The sequence below is a fragment of the Sinocyclocheilus rhinocerous genome, unplaced genomic scaffold (genome assembly GCF_001515625.1).
Source record: "Sinocyclocheilus rhinocerous isolate Xijiao unplaced genomic scaffold, SAMN03320098_v1.1 scaffold1160, whole genome shotgun sequence".
Taxonomy (NCBI): domain Eukaryota; kingdom Metazoa; phylum Chordata; class Actinopteri; order Cypriniformes; family Cyprinidae; genus Sinocyclocheilus; species Sinocyclocheilus rhinocerous.
This window is the reverse complement of record NW_015635060.1, coordinates 955053-969784: the sequence shown is the minus strand read 5'-3', so window position 1 is coordinate 969784 and position 14732 is coordinate 955053. Positions and strand designations below refer to the sequence as shown.

The 14732-nt window shown below is 35.9% G+C and overlaps 2 protein-coding genes across 2 annotated transcripts; both read left to right on the top strand.

Moving 5' to 3' along the window:
* The first annotated feature begins 257 nt into the window (after positions 1-257).
* On the top strand, positions 258-3509 carry LOC107746582 (CD81 antigen-like). The gene is made up of 6 exons (XM_016560844.1): positions 258-349; positions 1486-1560; positions 1655-1768; positions 1877-1978; positions 2675-2758; positions 2863-3509. The coding sequence occupies exons 1-6, from the start codon at positions 284-286 to the stop codon at positions 2923-2925; spliced, it is 504 nt and encodes a 167-aa protein (XP_016416330.1). The 5' UTR covers positions 258-283; the 3' UTR covers positions 2926-3509.
* A 1977-nt stretch (positions 3510-5486) lies between these two features.
* LOC107746576 (E3 ubiquitin/ISG15 ligase TRIM25-like) lies at positions 5487-12350 on the top strand. Its single transcript, XM_016560838.1, has 7 exons — positions 5487-5781; positions 7206-8059; positions 8519-8614; positions 9032-9280; positions 9401-9423; positions 9500-9648; positions 11260-12350. Exons 1-7 carry the CDS (start codon positions 5556-5558, stop codon positions 11814-11816), a joined length of 2154 nt encoding a protein of 717 aa, XP_016416324.1. The 5' UTR covers positions 5487-5555; the 3' UTR covers positions 11817-12350.
* Positions 12351-14732: the final 2382 nt, after the last annotated feature.

Here is a 14732-nt window from a genome sequence, read left to right as displayed (position 1 = left end):
TAGTTTCAGATACACTCAAATATATACTGAGAGGGTTCAAATGTGTGGTAATGTTTAACACTGCTGCACACATGCCATCTAGTGGCAACATACTGCATTAACTGCAGTTACCAGGTCATTTCTACAAATCTCAACGCCTTCATAAAAATGAGGAACGAGGGCTATAGAAACTATATGAACATGTGCAATTAATATGAATCTGTGATTATGATGTTAAGCTCATTCATGCATTGTCTCTGTTGCTTTTTCAGGTGTGTATGTTCTCATAGCGATTGGGGCTGTAATGATGTTTGTGGGGTTCCTTGGTTGTTATGGAGCTATTCAAGAATCTCAGTGTCTCTTAGGAATGGTGGGTTTTTACTCAACTCACACTATTCATGCTGCATGCCTTGAAGAGATTTACAATTCAACTTCAAAAGAGCTTTACAAGAACTAAACTACACTTTACTTATGGTTAAAAATTATAGGTGTTGTTTTACTTTAGCCAGTAGCATTTGATGATGATGATGATGCCGTTTTTGACTATAATAAAATTTATTATTTACAAACTGGCATGTGTTATTTTCTCAGAAGTTCAAATTCATCCAGAAAGATTAATAAACATTGATTTATGCATTAATTGTTTAATAATTCAACCAGATTCTATTAGTAGGAGACAATACCCTTGTGAAAAGAACAGTTTAGCATACTTTTAAGTATTTATTACAGAAATAATTTACTTCACTGTGAAATAATGTAATGTTTTTAGGCACTTAGCTGCATGTCTGTTGCAATTGAAAATGTATTATTGTTTGCAGTGCAATTAGCTGAACTTTAGAGTGATATTTTTTGACCACGTAAGTAGGACTTACCGTAAATGCATCATTATATGACATTTTTATAAGCACTTCTATTGTCTTTAAAATATGGTTAAAGCGTACTGCCGAACATACTGACAAGAATTTATGGTACACTACATACTTTTATTAAAACAATTCCTATTGAAACTTGTATGTCAAATATTTAATTGTATTTGTAATTATAAATTGTTTTGTAATTACACATGTAAAGTTGTACATTTCTGAACTGACACATATAAAGTATATTAACTTTGAAAGTGTAAGCACACCTAAGTGGCTTTTTATTTCATTAATATTATCTTATCTGCAAGTACAGTTTTTAAAAACTTACTTAAAAGTTTTAATGTACACCTAAACTGCAAATTCAACACAATTAAGCACACTTTTTTTCACAAGGGTAGTCATCATGATGTCAATTTGTAGGCCAGCCCAGAAAGCTAATTCGCTAAAGCTAATATCCATGTGGAATCTTCTATGGGTGTTCGGCATGTTTTTTTTTTTTTTAAACTAAGCTCTGTGTTTAACATGAAAAAGTGATTTGAAGAGTTGTTTCATCTTTTGTTCTACACACAGTCTTACCTTAAACGTTCTTCCTATTCCAGTATTTCTTTCTTCATCACACAGTTTATCTCTTTTTCTTGCTCAGTTCTTCACATGTTTAGTGATCCTCTTCGCCTGTGAGGTGGCAGCAGGAATATGGGGGTTTATTAACAGGGACACGGTAAGGCTAAACATTCTGTAGACGTACACTCAGAAAATCTGTAGATTAAGACTTCATTTTAAGGCTGTCACTCTCTCACTTTCTGTCTGTCCAGATCTCCACTGAGCTCATTAACTTCTATGATGCTGCATACATTAAAGCTGTTGATCCTGTGGACACAACATCCAGACAGGCAGCTTCCAAAGTTCTGGAGGTCTTCCATGACTCAGTGAGTTGCCAAAATCTATTCCTTCATCAAAATCCTTCATTTTGGACAGTTAATAATCCCCATCGCTTATTATTATTTAATTTTTTTTTGCTCTCTCTCAATATCTAGCTGGATTGCTGTGGTAAAGGGGATGAAAATCAACTTTTCACAGTTGTCCAGGCCTCTCTGTGTCCCAAAAAGACATTCCCACTTGACCCGCTCATCTCCCAGGTATCTTCAGACCATGATAGAGAACTCATTTCAATTCAGCCTGACCTTAAGGCAAGAATGTAAACACATCAATATAGTTCTATGAAAGAGTCAAGTTTCTCTAAAGCATATTTTGATGGACTGTTATGGTTTTAACTCCTCTAGAACTCTTCACTTTTCAGTTGATTCTTATGAAAAGATTCTTAAAGGGTTAGTTCACCCAAAAATGAAAATTAGCCTAGAAAATATTTACAGTTGCATTTACAGTTGCATTGCTGTCTACTGAGGGTCAGAGAGCTCTCAGATTTGATCAAAAATATCTTAATTTGTGTTCTGAAAATGAACAATGGTCTTACTGGTTTGGAACGACATGAGGGTGAGTAATTAATGACAGAATTTTCAATTTTGGGTGAACTAACCCTTTAATAATAAGCTATGCCATGATATTTTTCTGAGTGCAAAAATCTTACCTGTTTCATTTATGTATGCATCACACATTTATAGTTTGTTTATTTTAAAACGGTGCAATCCAAATGCATATACATTTTAAATGCAATTCATATATGTAAATGTAAAATTAGGCCTAAATATTGTTTGAGTTTAGTTGGAATTACACTAAATTATAACCAAAACAAACAATCTTATAAAAAGGGATATTTTGATAGCTGAGTTTTTTTGATTGTGGATAGACTAATGTATTGATGTTGTGCACTTCAGAGTTGCCACACGAAGCTAAGGGACCTGTTCACTGAGAAACTCCATGTCATTGGATTGGCCGCCCTAGTGATTGCTGTCATTATGGTGAGAATGAACACACACATGCACAGACATGCACAAATTACAGACTTGTGCTAGGAATAACTAAAGACAGCTGGGTGTGTAATTTCTCTCTACTGTGTGTCTAGGTTTTTGAGATGATCTTCACCATGGTCCTCTGCTGCGCAATCCGCAATGCTCCTGCATATTGAGTTGCTGGATGATGACCAGCCTGATCAACAATGTTTGATTTTGGTAGTGATGGGCAGGAGGCCATTTCACTTTTGCCTTTCCTCTCTTTTCAAGTTCAAGTGTCCACACACTGAACATTGATCCCTGTGTTTGTAGAGAGGACTTCCTATGTGAATACATCAGAATACAACACCAAGGGCTATTATAAATAAACCAGTAACCAATATCAGGGAGGAGGAAGAATGTGATTGACAGTAATATGGATAACTTTGCCTTTATGTTGTATTGTTTTACTTTTATTTAATCATTTTATTAAATTTGCTCTTATGGTCTGTTGTTCAACTTTTAGTAATAAAAGTGCTTCAGCACACTCTTTAAGCGTGTGTGCGTGCTTGTTTGTGAAGTAAATCATTGTTATGTTTATAGAGAGATAAATGTTACCCTATGAATCCATTATGCAACAAGTCAATTTGTGTCTTCTGAGAATGCATATCGTACATTAGACTTTACCAGCCCATAATGATGATGTCATGATAATCCAATGATAACTCACATGAAACAAATCAAACTTTACCCAATGAGCCTGTGGTATTTTTTATTTTGTGGACATTCAGTTTATTTCTAATAAACCTTCTAATTAAAAAATTCTGCCAAATTATTGTTATGAATGTTGTGTTAGCAGGGCTCTCAAGTTATAGCAAAAGTTTGGAGTGAGATTAGTGGAGGAGCCATTCAAATATTTGCAGCACCTATTCTCTCGTTTTCGCTAGCAGTTCAATTTTAGCTATTATAAATAATTGACCTGAACAAATAGAAATGATAACTGGTAAATCTGATAAAAAACAGACAAATTCATCCAAATAAAATAAATAGGTTTATGTATTTCAAAAATACAAGTGTATCAAAAATAAAAAGAAATTTAGCCACACACACACACTTTACATAAATCTGCAGGGCAAGTTCTGCAATCCTACTGTATGTGTACAGTATTAGTAACGTTATGTACATTGAGCACCAGTGTTGGGGGTAACGCATTACAACCCAGTCAACAATTTGATCTCACAATGATGTCACCATGAGCTCACACGATTCTCATGGTGTGGTCACAATGTGTGTGTCACAGTGAGCTAAAAGTGTAACCACACTGTCTTTGCTTCTGACCTTCGATGATCCAGTTCAACCGTACTAATAAGCACAAATTACTCTAGACAAACATTTGTGTCTTTTTTTAATTGCTGAAGTGTGTTTAAATTTCTTCTTCTGCATTCTACTGTACGGACGAAAATTTACATTTCCTTCAGCCTGCGGCTTATTCATTTCACTTTTGGTGTGAAAAGGCTTTTATATTTGCCAAAAATATAACTTTTTTATTTTAAAGACCAACAAGCAAGCCCTGTCCAGATTTTAAAAGTAACGCAAAAGTAACGTACCACATTACTTTCCATAAAAAAGTAACGAAGTAACGTAATTAGTTACTTTTTTATGGAGTAACGCAATATTGTAACGCATTACTTTTAAAAGTAACTTTCCCCAACACTGTTGAGCACTGCTCTTCAGTTGGCTCGTTTGGGGCCACATTTCTTTTTATTTTTGATACTTTTTAAAAATAAATATATAAAACAATTTATTTTATTTGGATGAATTTGTCTGTCTTTTATCAGATTTACCCATTGTTATAACATCGCTAGTACTTTCCTTAGTTTCTGGTAGCCAAAGCTAAGCTAATGCTTCTGGTTGCAAAGCAGACTGCATCAGTAATAATTTAGCATGAATTTGGCTATATTCCCCAACATCAGATCTCATTATCTTTGATCACAGGCAAGTGATTTCGTCCAGGAATCAAAAAATCAAAATGATGAAAAAAAAAAGGTTACCTACAGCATCATCGGGTCTTGCTCTCCCAATTTAAGCTCCGTGTGTGCGTGCATCCATGTTGCTTAGTAACGAACACGCTTTGCAGCGGGAACACGTAATTTACGCGGAAACAACAACATTCTAATTTCTGATTGGCTGGTAGGTGTCATTTAACTCTGTATATAACTCGAGACAGCTCTGAAGCTGAACTCGGCAGAGAACTTTCCTCCGTATTCGTCCATTAATTATAGCAGGACAAGTTATCCCTTATTTCTCAGCGTGAGAAACACCGAATATATTGTGCACTGTCGCTTTAAGAGTAGATAGCTAGAGAGACCTGTAAAACGATGCCATCTTGCACCGAATATATTGTGCACTGTCGCTTTAAGAGTAGATAGCTAGAGAGACCTGTAAAACGATGCCATCTTGCACCGAATATATTGTGCACTGTCGCTTTAAGAGTAGATAGCTAGAGAGACCTGTAAAACGATGCCATCTTGCACCGAATATATTGTGCACTGTCGCTTTAAGAGTAGATAGCTAGAGAGACCTGTAAAACGATGCCATCTTGCACCGAATATATTGTGCACTGTCGCTTTAAGAGTAGATAGCTAGAGAGACCTGTAAAACGATGCCATCTTGCACCGAATATATTGTGCACTGTCGCTTTAAGAGCAGCAGAGTAAATGTTGTGCTTGCATGATTCAAAAGGTGAGGCCCCGCCCAATCTGTGTTAGGTTAGTTTCGTTTGTTCGATCGTGAGGCGTCTGCTGTAAGTGTAAATAACGCTTTAAAGATGGGCGCATCTAATGGCAAACCTCTGAAATGTCCTCTGTGTTATGAGGAGTTTCGGGAGCAGGTGACGCTGGCCTGCGCTCACAGCTTCTGTCGGGTTTGTATCAGAGAGTTGTGGAGCGGATCTCAGACCGGACCGTATTACTGCCCCGAGTGTAGATACGAGTACCAGCATCTGCCGGACTATACTGACGGAGCGTCAACATCTGCAGCCACACCAAACACACGTAACGTTACGTTCATTAACACAAAATAAATGTTGACTTTGTTGACCTTGAACGTGTATGTTATTATTATATTGCACATGTGTAAGTTGCTCGTGACCACAGTCTATGCTCGTGACGTAGTAGGCCACAACTGCTCCTGTGTATTGATCTGTTGTAGTTGATGTCTCCTATCAGGTTCCAAGCTTCAAGCTTGAAATCGTCAATAGGATGATGCATGTATGGGTCTTATAAAATCATAGAAAAACAAAAACGTTTCTCAATCACATTACTAGTTTATTTAATTTGTCTCCAAAATACTGTATGTGTTGGGAGAATTGTGGTATTTGTGTCTTTTTTTATTCTTTCAGGCATGACTTTACACCACAATGCCAATACAATATCTGCCTCCTAATTTCATAGCTAGATTTTTAAAATACATTATTGAATGTATTTTAAAACACATTATTGAATTATATATATATATATATATATATATATACACACACACACACATAATATATATATATATATATATCAAAATAAAATATTTGCAAAATTGTACAATTGCAAAATTATTTGAAATGCTGTGCTATAATATTTAGTGATATTTACCTTGAACATACATTACAGTAGATAATTCAACTCAAGCTCTTCACAGAAAGTTACTTTGATAAACAAGTTCTGAAAAAAAAAAATATTTGGGGTAAAATAGTGTTGTGATGGAAATGATGCCACAACTGAGAGATTGCATTTTTGAAAAATGTTTTAAGCAAAATCATTGTCAAAATGTTTTTAAAAATTGTACATTTAATTTTCATAGTATTAAGAAGAAAGGGTCTAGGATGGGGTAAAACAACCCTGAATATAAATAAAGAAATATATAAAATAAGTAAAATCCATTTTAAAAATTAAATTATGAAATTATTGCAATTGTAAATCACAAATAATAAAAGCATGGAAAAATGTTTCCAAGACAGTTTTAATCTGTTATTCATATATCAAAAATAAAAAGTTAAAATCTGTCGACCCCTAAAAAAACTAAAATTGCCCAAAGCTGATGAAAACCTTGGTAAAACTTTATTTTACAGTGTCCCTGTTACATGTACTTATTTTAGTAATAACAGTACAATATGCATTATGACATGTAACTAGCCCTAAACCAATCTCTAACCCTATAGTATGTAAGTAGTACATGTTTATAATTTATATTACTCAGTAATTACATGAAACTGTTTTAAAAGTTGTGTAAGTTGTGAAGATTATAGAACTTGATCTAGAACTTTTATACAGTGCATACCTTTCCCTCACAGCCTCGTTTTAATTCATTTTAAATTAAATATGAAATATAACCTGACTAAGGTCTATTACACTGTAACAAAGACACCATAAAATAAATAACCAAGAAACACTTATATACATTAATGTAATACTATGTTTTCAAGTAGATTGGCCATTTGGAAAGAAGCTGCACGGCCGGCACTCGAAGAAATGGCACGGGAAGAGAAAGTTCAGTTCAGCATTCCACGCTGGTGGATACAGACTGGGCTCAGCCCCATCTAATAACCCCGTCAGTGACTATGATGTAATCAAAATCATTGACTCTGATGAAGACACATCAATACCACGGAAAAGAAAGGCCGCAGCAGACGAATGCTCTTCTGGAAGCCAGCCTCCATCAATGGTTTGGGGGACCACCTCTACGAATGACACATCCTCACAACGCACACCTCCAGACACAGAGATCACGTCTCCTCATGTAGAATCATCTCCTGAGAGGAACACAAGTTCCCCTCAGCAAGACCAGCATCCTGTGGCTTCCTGCAGTGACACCGGCTCACCCAGGACGAGCAACACACCTCAGGGAGAGAAAACCTCCTCACCAGCAGTCAATGCCACCTCTCATACACCTGGAAGGCAGGAAACAGATTTTAACAGTGGAGAGCCCCTCAGTATCTCAGCAGCAGCATCATCCTCAGACAGACTTTGCAGGAGCAGTTCTGTGCCTTGCCATTACTGTCCCAGTTCAGAACAGAAGGTGGCGGTAAAGACCTGCCTGGTTTGTGGGGCCTCCATGTGCTCCGAGCACCTGCGGGCACACCTGGAAAAGCCGGTTTTCCAGAACCACCCGCTGGTGAACGCTGTGGAGGATGTGACCCTGTGGAGATGCCAGGAGCACCAGGAGATGAACCGGATCTACTGTCGATCATGTGCAGTGTGTGTTTGCACTGTGTGTTCCCTGGTCGGCTCGCACAAGGGGCACGAGTGCATCAGCATCCGCGAGGCAGAGCAGGAGCTCAGGGTGAGAGACTATTGGGCATTTTTAAACACCATTTCCCCTTTCTGAATAGTTTTTCATTGGTGATTTAATATGTTTGAGTTTTGTAACTTTGCTGATATTTTTTATGCTCAAACAGCAACATTACAGACTAACTAAAGTTGAAAAAGTGAAAAAGCATAATAGCACCCCTTTAAGATTCCGGTTAAACCTGAAGTTTTTAGTAGTATACTATTGTTCAAATGTTGGTAACATTTATTTAATGTTTTTGAAGTCATTTTGATCATAAATTCTTTCTATTTTAAAATATTTTAAAATGCAATTCACATGAAGAACAACATTTATTTGAAATCGAAATCTTTTGTAGCATTATAAATGCCTTTACTCTTACTTTTGACTAATGTGTACTTGCTGAATGGGAGAATACATTTCTTTATTTCAGAAAATGTGTTGCTCATTGGTTTATCTGCATTAATTTCTCAGGGTTCACTGAAGGATGAGATACAAAAAATACAAAAAACTGAAAAGTCCATTCAGGAGAAACTCTCTGAGCTCAGTGAGAAAAAACGTGGTGTCCAGGTAAGTGTGAGAATGTTTGTCGATTTAATTGTTGCACTTTAGCGAGGTTTTTATTGTTACAGTTATTTATTTTATTTATTTTCACCCAAAAATGAAAAAATCTTTTGAACAACTTAAAGAACTACCCCTCATCGGTCTATGCTCTCTTTGTCCAATGTTGTTATTAACTAAAACTATTTAAAGTCATTTTTATTAATTGAAATAAAATAAAATATCAGTATTAGATAAAAACATAAACTTAAAGCGCTTAAAAGAAAATTTGAAATTGAAAAAAAAAAAACAAGTTTAAGTTAAAGTACTAAAATTACTAAAATCTTTATAAATACAAGTAATAAATTAAGATACAATAGCATCAAATAAAATGCTAACTCTGTGCACAGGAGCTTTTGCTTCCCTCATGTTTTGTGATTCTTGCAGGCGGGACTGGAGGACGTGCAGGCGGCCGTATTGCAGCAGTATCAGGCCATGCGGGTGACTCTGGAGCAAGAGGAGGAGCAGGCTTTACTCTGTGTGACCCAGGAAGAGGACAGAGTGCTGGGAAGCATTGAAAAGCAGCTGGACACATTACAGGGTGCCTTGATATCTAGCCAGAGTATATTAAACACCCTGCAGGGAATGACCAATGCTGAAGGGGCGTCACAGTACCAAGACCAGGCCTTCATCATGGTATGACAAGCAGCAGTGATCTTAAACTGATTGAAATATTCAATAGAAAATATCATTCGTTTTTTTTACTTTTATTTTAGCAATGCATATATGTAATGCAATTTTTACTGGTTATTTCAGGAATACAGCAAGATGGCAGGACAGTAAGTAAAATGGTTCAAATATTTGTTGATTATAATATAATTATGTTTATTAAGTAAAACTGATGTCCTCCTCCAGACTGACTGAATTGTCTGATCCTGTACAAAATCTTGAGACTCACGATGAGATAAACCATAACCGGCTGGACTGTCTTAATGATTGGACCGAGAGGAGACTGGAGACTGTGCTCATATCACTGCCTCATCGAAACCCTTTCAGACTGCTGTGTGAGTCTTTTACACACTTCACAGTATAAATCATACTATAATACTGGAATAACATCTAAAAAAGTATAAAATGACCTATAGTGATGATAGGAATTCAGAACAAGCTCATTAAAGTGATTTTTTTTTTTTTTAGCAAAAAATGATTTTGAGATTTAGCTTTGTTTTCCAGTAATGCTGCTGTCTATATTTTGATTGCTCTAGGTTGTTTCCAGGTTGTTGGTTAAAGGGATAGTTCACCCAAAAATGAAAATTCTGTCATTAATTACTCACCCTCATGTCGTTTCAAACCCGTAAGACCTCCGTTCATCTTCGGAACACAAATTAAGATATTTTTAATGGAATCTGAGAGCTGTCTGACCCTGCATAGACAGCAATGCAACTGAAATGTTCCCAAGTCCAGAAACGTAGCAAGGAGATCTGTAAAATAATCCATGTGACATCAGGGGTTCAACCGCAATTATACGAAGCTACGAGAATACTTTTTGTGCGCAAAAAAAAAAAAAACTTTATTCAACAATTCGTCTCCTCCGCGTCACCCTGTAGCGCCATTTTGGAGAATATCCGCTGGACGTAAACAGCGTATGCTGTTCTGTGTCAGCTGCGTCACACGGATACGCTGTTTTCATTCAGATCAAATCACAACAACGTAGCAAACAGATCCGGCGTGCCTATGAGGGCGAGTGGAGTTGTAACACTATTTGTATGACTGACAATTTAACTGAAGCATTTCAAAGCTTTTTTTTTTTGGGATGAGTCCACTGATCAATGTATGTCAGTAATTGTACAAATATATGCTATACATTATAATCATTGTTTTGTAAATATTTGTAATGTGTGTACCACCTACAGTTTTTCTTCAATTGCATTTTTAAAAGAATTAGTATTATATTAACGGGATAATTAATCTACTCATTCATTATTTACTCATCCACAAGTTGTTCCAAACCTGTATGAGGTTTTTTTCTGAACACAAAAGAAGAGATTTTGAAGAATATGGGTAATAAAACAGTTTCTGGTCCTCATTGACTTGCATATAGTATTGTCAATAAGGACCAGCAGAATTCAACAGAAGAAAAAAACTCTTACAGGTTTGGAACGGCATGAGGGTGAGTAAATTATGACAGAATTGTTATTTTTGAGTGAACTATCCCTTATTAAACAAGGATGAATTAAATTGATCAAAAGACATTTAAGTTACAAAATATTTCTATTTCAAATAAATGCCGTTCTTTTGAACTGGCTATTCATCAAAGAATCCTGAAAAGATCAAATTTCCGAACTATTTTCAACAGTGATGCTTCTTGAGCACAAAATCAGCACGTTAGAATGATTTCTGAAAGATCATGTGACACTGAGTAATGACTCCTGAAAATCACAGGTATAAATTACATTATTAAAATATATTTTAAATTGTAATCATATTTCACAATATTACTTTTTGTTACTTTTATTTTTTACCAAATAAATGCAGCACTGTTGAGCATAAGAAGCTCATTTAAAAAAAAAAAGAAAAATGCTGCCTGGTAAAGTAAAAATATTAATTGGGGCCACAGGAAGACTTGATTGGCAGACACAAATATAATGTTTGACAGCTGATGTTTCTGTCTGCAGATGGGATAAGCCCAACTCTAGATCCTGATACTGTCCATCCCAAGCTGCTTCTGTCAGATGAGAACAGGACGGTGCAGTACAGTGAGACCCAGCAGGACTACCCCGAGCAGGAGTCACGCTTCAACATTTTCCCTCAGGTGCTGGGCTCTCGTGCCATAGACGGAGGCTGCTGCTACTGGGAAGTGGAGGTCTCTCTGGATGAGGGCCGCTGGAAGGTGGGGGTCTGTGATGGACAGATAGGCAGAAAGGGGCAAAAGGACATCTGCCGTATTGGTTTCTACCCTAATTCTTGGTGTTTAATTTACGAGAAGGGAAAGGTGGAAGCCCTGCACGATAAGGTAGCTTCACCTGTGGGTTCTGCTGAACTCTGGAAGGTCGGGGTGCTGCTGAATTTTAGTGAGGGTCGCTTGTCTTTTTATAGCGTGGCCAGGGAGGGTTCTCTTTCTTTGCTCTACAGTTTTGAGCATGCGTTCACTGAGCCACTGTATCCAGCACTGGCGGTTTCTAAAACTCAGCTCAGCATCTGTGATATATTTACCAAGACCACTACAGACTAGACTATGTTTGTGCTTTTATGAAAGGTTTTATTAAAATGTTAAAGGAATACTTCACATAATTTTTTTTTTTTATTTACTCACCCCTTAGGCTATCCAAGATGTAGGTGACTTTCGTTCTCCAGTATAAATTTTTAGCTGAGCCCATCATCCTTTGTGATTTATAAAATTCTAGTCAAGAAGAGGTAGCATCATTCTGCAGATAAAAAACACAAAATAAACCCATGTGGCTCCTGACGATATATTGAGGTCTTACGAAGCTAAACGATCGGTCTGTGCAAGAAACTGAACATTATTTACATTTTTTCCTGTAATCCATAGCCCCAGACAAATGTGCGAATGTGAAATTGCGCCATTGTGGTTTACAACAGGATCAAAAGAAAGTACCATTTGAACAATACAAGTATAGATATAATGCTAAATTGTCAGTTCACATCCATGCAAACATCATATGAGAGAAAGAGTGAGAATGCGGGACCTTTTATCTGATGCTATGAATTACAGGTAATAATGTTCAAAATAATGTTCAGTTTCTTACACAGACTAATCGTTTCACTTCATAAGACCTCAAAATATCAACAGGAGCCACTGGGATTTATTTTGTGTTTTTGTATAGATTTTTTTCCCTCTCAAAGTGACTTGTATGAATTACCAAAGACCATGGGTTTAGCTAGAAATCACCTTTAATGTTCTACTGAAGAAAAAAGTCACCTATATCTTGGATGGCTTTAGGGTGAGTAAATAAACAGCATTTTTTATTTACTATCAAACTATTCCTTTAAGCAATACAAATCACTTTTACATTCCACAAAACATCATTTCCATGTCGTAACTGCTGAACCCAAGAGTGTAAGAGGTCTTGAAAACAATGGCCTATTTTTTTCTGAGTGATTGATGATTTTGGTATTTGCTGATTTTTAATGGGTAGGATTTACATATATGACCTTTTAAAAATCTATTTCCATTCCAAAAATGTTTTATATATCCATTTATATATCAATTGAAAATGGTGTTTTACCAAAACAATCTTGCACAGCCTTTTTACCTTTTTCAGCCATTTCTTGAACTTCTTTTTATGTTTTTGCTAGGATTCATTTTATCACTTGAGATAAATAATTTGTATTTTTATATCGAGTAAAATAAAATTGCACTGTATTTACATGTACACATTGAAATCAAATGAAGGCCAGGAGAAATATTTGTCCAAAAATCTGAAGACAACAACCATTCAACATTCCAAATGAAACTCAGAGATTTTCTGAGTTACTTTCTGAAGCCTCGTAGTCTTATTTCAATCTAGAATAAATGTAATAATAAACACTGAGTTTTTCAACATGGAACATGTTTCCATTCATTATCCAGGTTTATGTTTATGTATCTATTTTTTTTACTAGTATCTCAATCAATTTTCTGATGGTTTTGAAATATTTACTACCATATCTATGTCATCTTTTATAGGTTTTGCCAATGTTGAACTACTGTTGGCAGTGTAATATTTCACCCTGTGTATATTATGAATACTGCATTTCAACTGTAGGTGGCAGTATTGTTCAATATCTAAACAGAGAAAATGTTGACATTTAATTCATACTGAGGAAATCAAACGGATAGTTTGAACTGTGCTGCAATGCTTAATGAATTAAATTCAGAAGATTCTTAAAAATTGTCTAATTTTTTTTTCTGTACTGTACTGCATTGTATTGTCAGAAAAGCTTTTCTCTTTTTTTGTGTGTTTTGTAAATAACCATGTGGTTGTTCAATATCTAAACAGAGAAAATGTTGACATTTAATTCATACTGAGGAAATCAAACGGATAGTTTGAACTGTGCTGCAATGCTTAATGAATTAAATTCAGAAGATTCTTAAAAATTGTCTAATTTTTTTTTTCTGTACTGTACTGCATTGTATTGTCAGAAAAGCTTTTCTCTTTTTTTGTGTGTTTTGTAAATAACGATGTGGCCACTGGTGGGAGGAGTCCATCAGGTGCAAGACAAAGTGAGTCAACTGTTCCAAGAACATCTCTCTGTACCCTCACACAATTCAATTCATTTCAAATCAATACAAATTGCCCGGTTAATAAAGACAAATAAAAAGTGAAGAAAACATATAGTGAAGACGTGATAAGACCCTTTTGGCAAGTCAATACATGCCTGTATTGACAGATTCAAACGACTTCTGCCATGCTGATAAATCATTCATTTGTTTTTTATTGCACCTTTAGTTCACAAGTAAATCCAATTCATTCGATTATCTGAAATGTTAAATACTCAGTCAGCCAATATTCTATTCAATTTTTTTTTAAGTTTTAAAATGTAAAAATCTTACAATCTCACAATACTGAAATGATTTCTTTCAGTTTTTGATGTGAACTATAACCTAGTCTTTCAGTTTTGTGAGAGTCGCCATTTCACTTTTGAAACATTTCCTCTGAAGTTCCACCTCCACATTTTTTTTTGGTAGAACATCTCTACAGGCAAACTAGGTACACTGCCATGGCAACAAACCTGTGCCCTAAGCCAGGCTCTATCTCAGCAGTACAGACATTTAGTCAGGGGTCATTTGGCTCCCAGCTGCCTGAAAAACAGGTGCAGAGCCGCTCTGTCTCTGCTGTAACTGGCAGAAATATCTGAGCTGCCTTACAGCTGCTCACACACGTTGTTTCAATCCCAGTGTGAATTTATACAGTTCAAAACAGAGACATGAAGAGGACACCCAGTCCCAATGAGATAAATCTAATTTACTGGAGAAATTAATTTGTCATGTCTTTTTCCAAAGGGCTGAGTACACTTGATGCTAGATGTGTGTTATTTTTGATATTACAACATTCAGAATGAATCAACTCTTTTTTATATATATAGACCTCCTCTCTAACATCGTAATGAAGTGGTAGTAAGAAACAAGCAAAGCTGTATTCGATGA

Coding starts and splice junctions, on each gene's coding strand:
- LOC107746582 (XM_016560844.1), top strand. CDS start 284: ATGATGTTTGTGGGGTTCCTTGGTTGTTATGGAGCTATTCAAGAATCT. Junction 1,769..1,876: donor TGGAGGTCTTCCATGACTCA/GTGAGTTGCCAA, acceptor CTCAATATCTAG/CTGGATTGCTGTGGTAAAGG. Junction 1,979..2,674: donor TTGACCCGCTCATCTCCCAG/GTATCTTCAGAC, acceptor TGTGCACTTCAG/AGTTGCCACACGAAGCTAAG.
- LOC107746576 (XM_016560838.1), top strand. CDS start 5,556: ATGGGCGCATCTAATGGCAAACCTCTGAAATGTCCTCTGTGTTATGAG. Junction 5,782..7,205: donor TGCAGCCACACCAAACACAC/GTAACGTTACGT, acceptor GTTTTCAAGTAG/ATTGGCCATTTGGAAAGAAG. Junction 9,281..9,400: donor AAGACCAGGCCTTCATCATG/GTATGACAAGCA, acceptor TGGTTATTTCAG/GAATACAGCAAGATGGCAGG.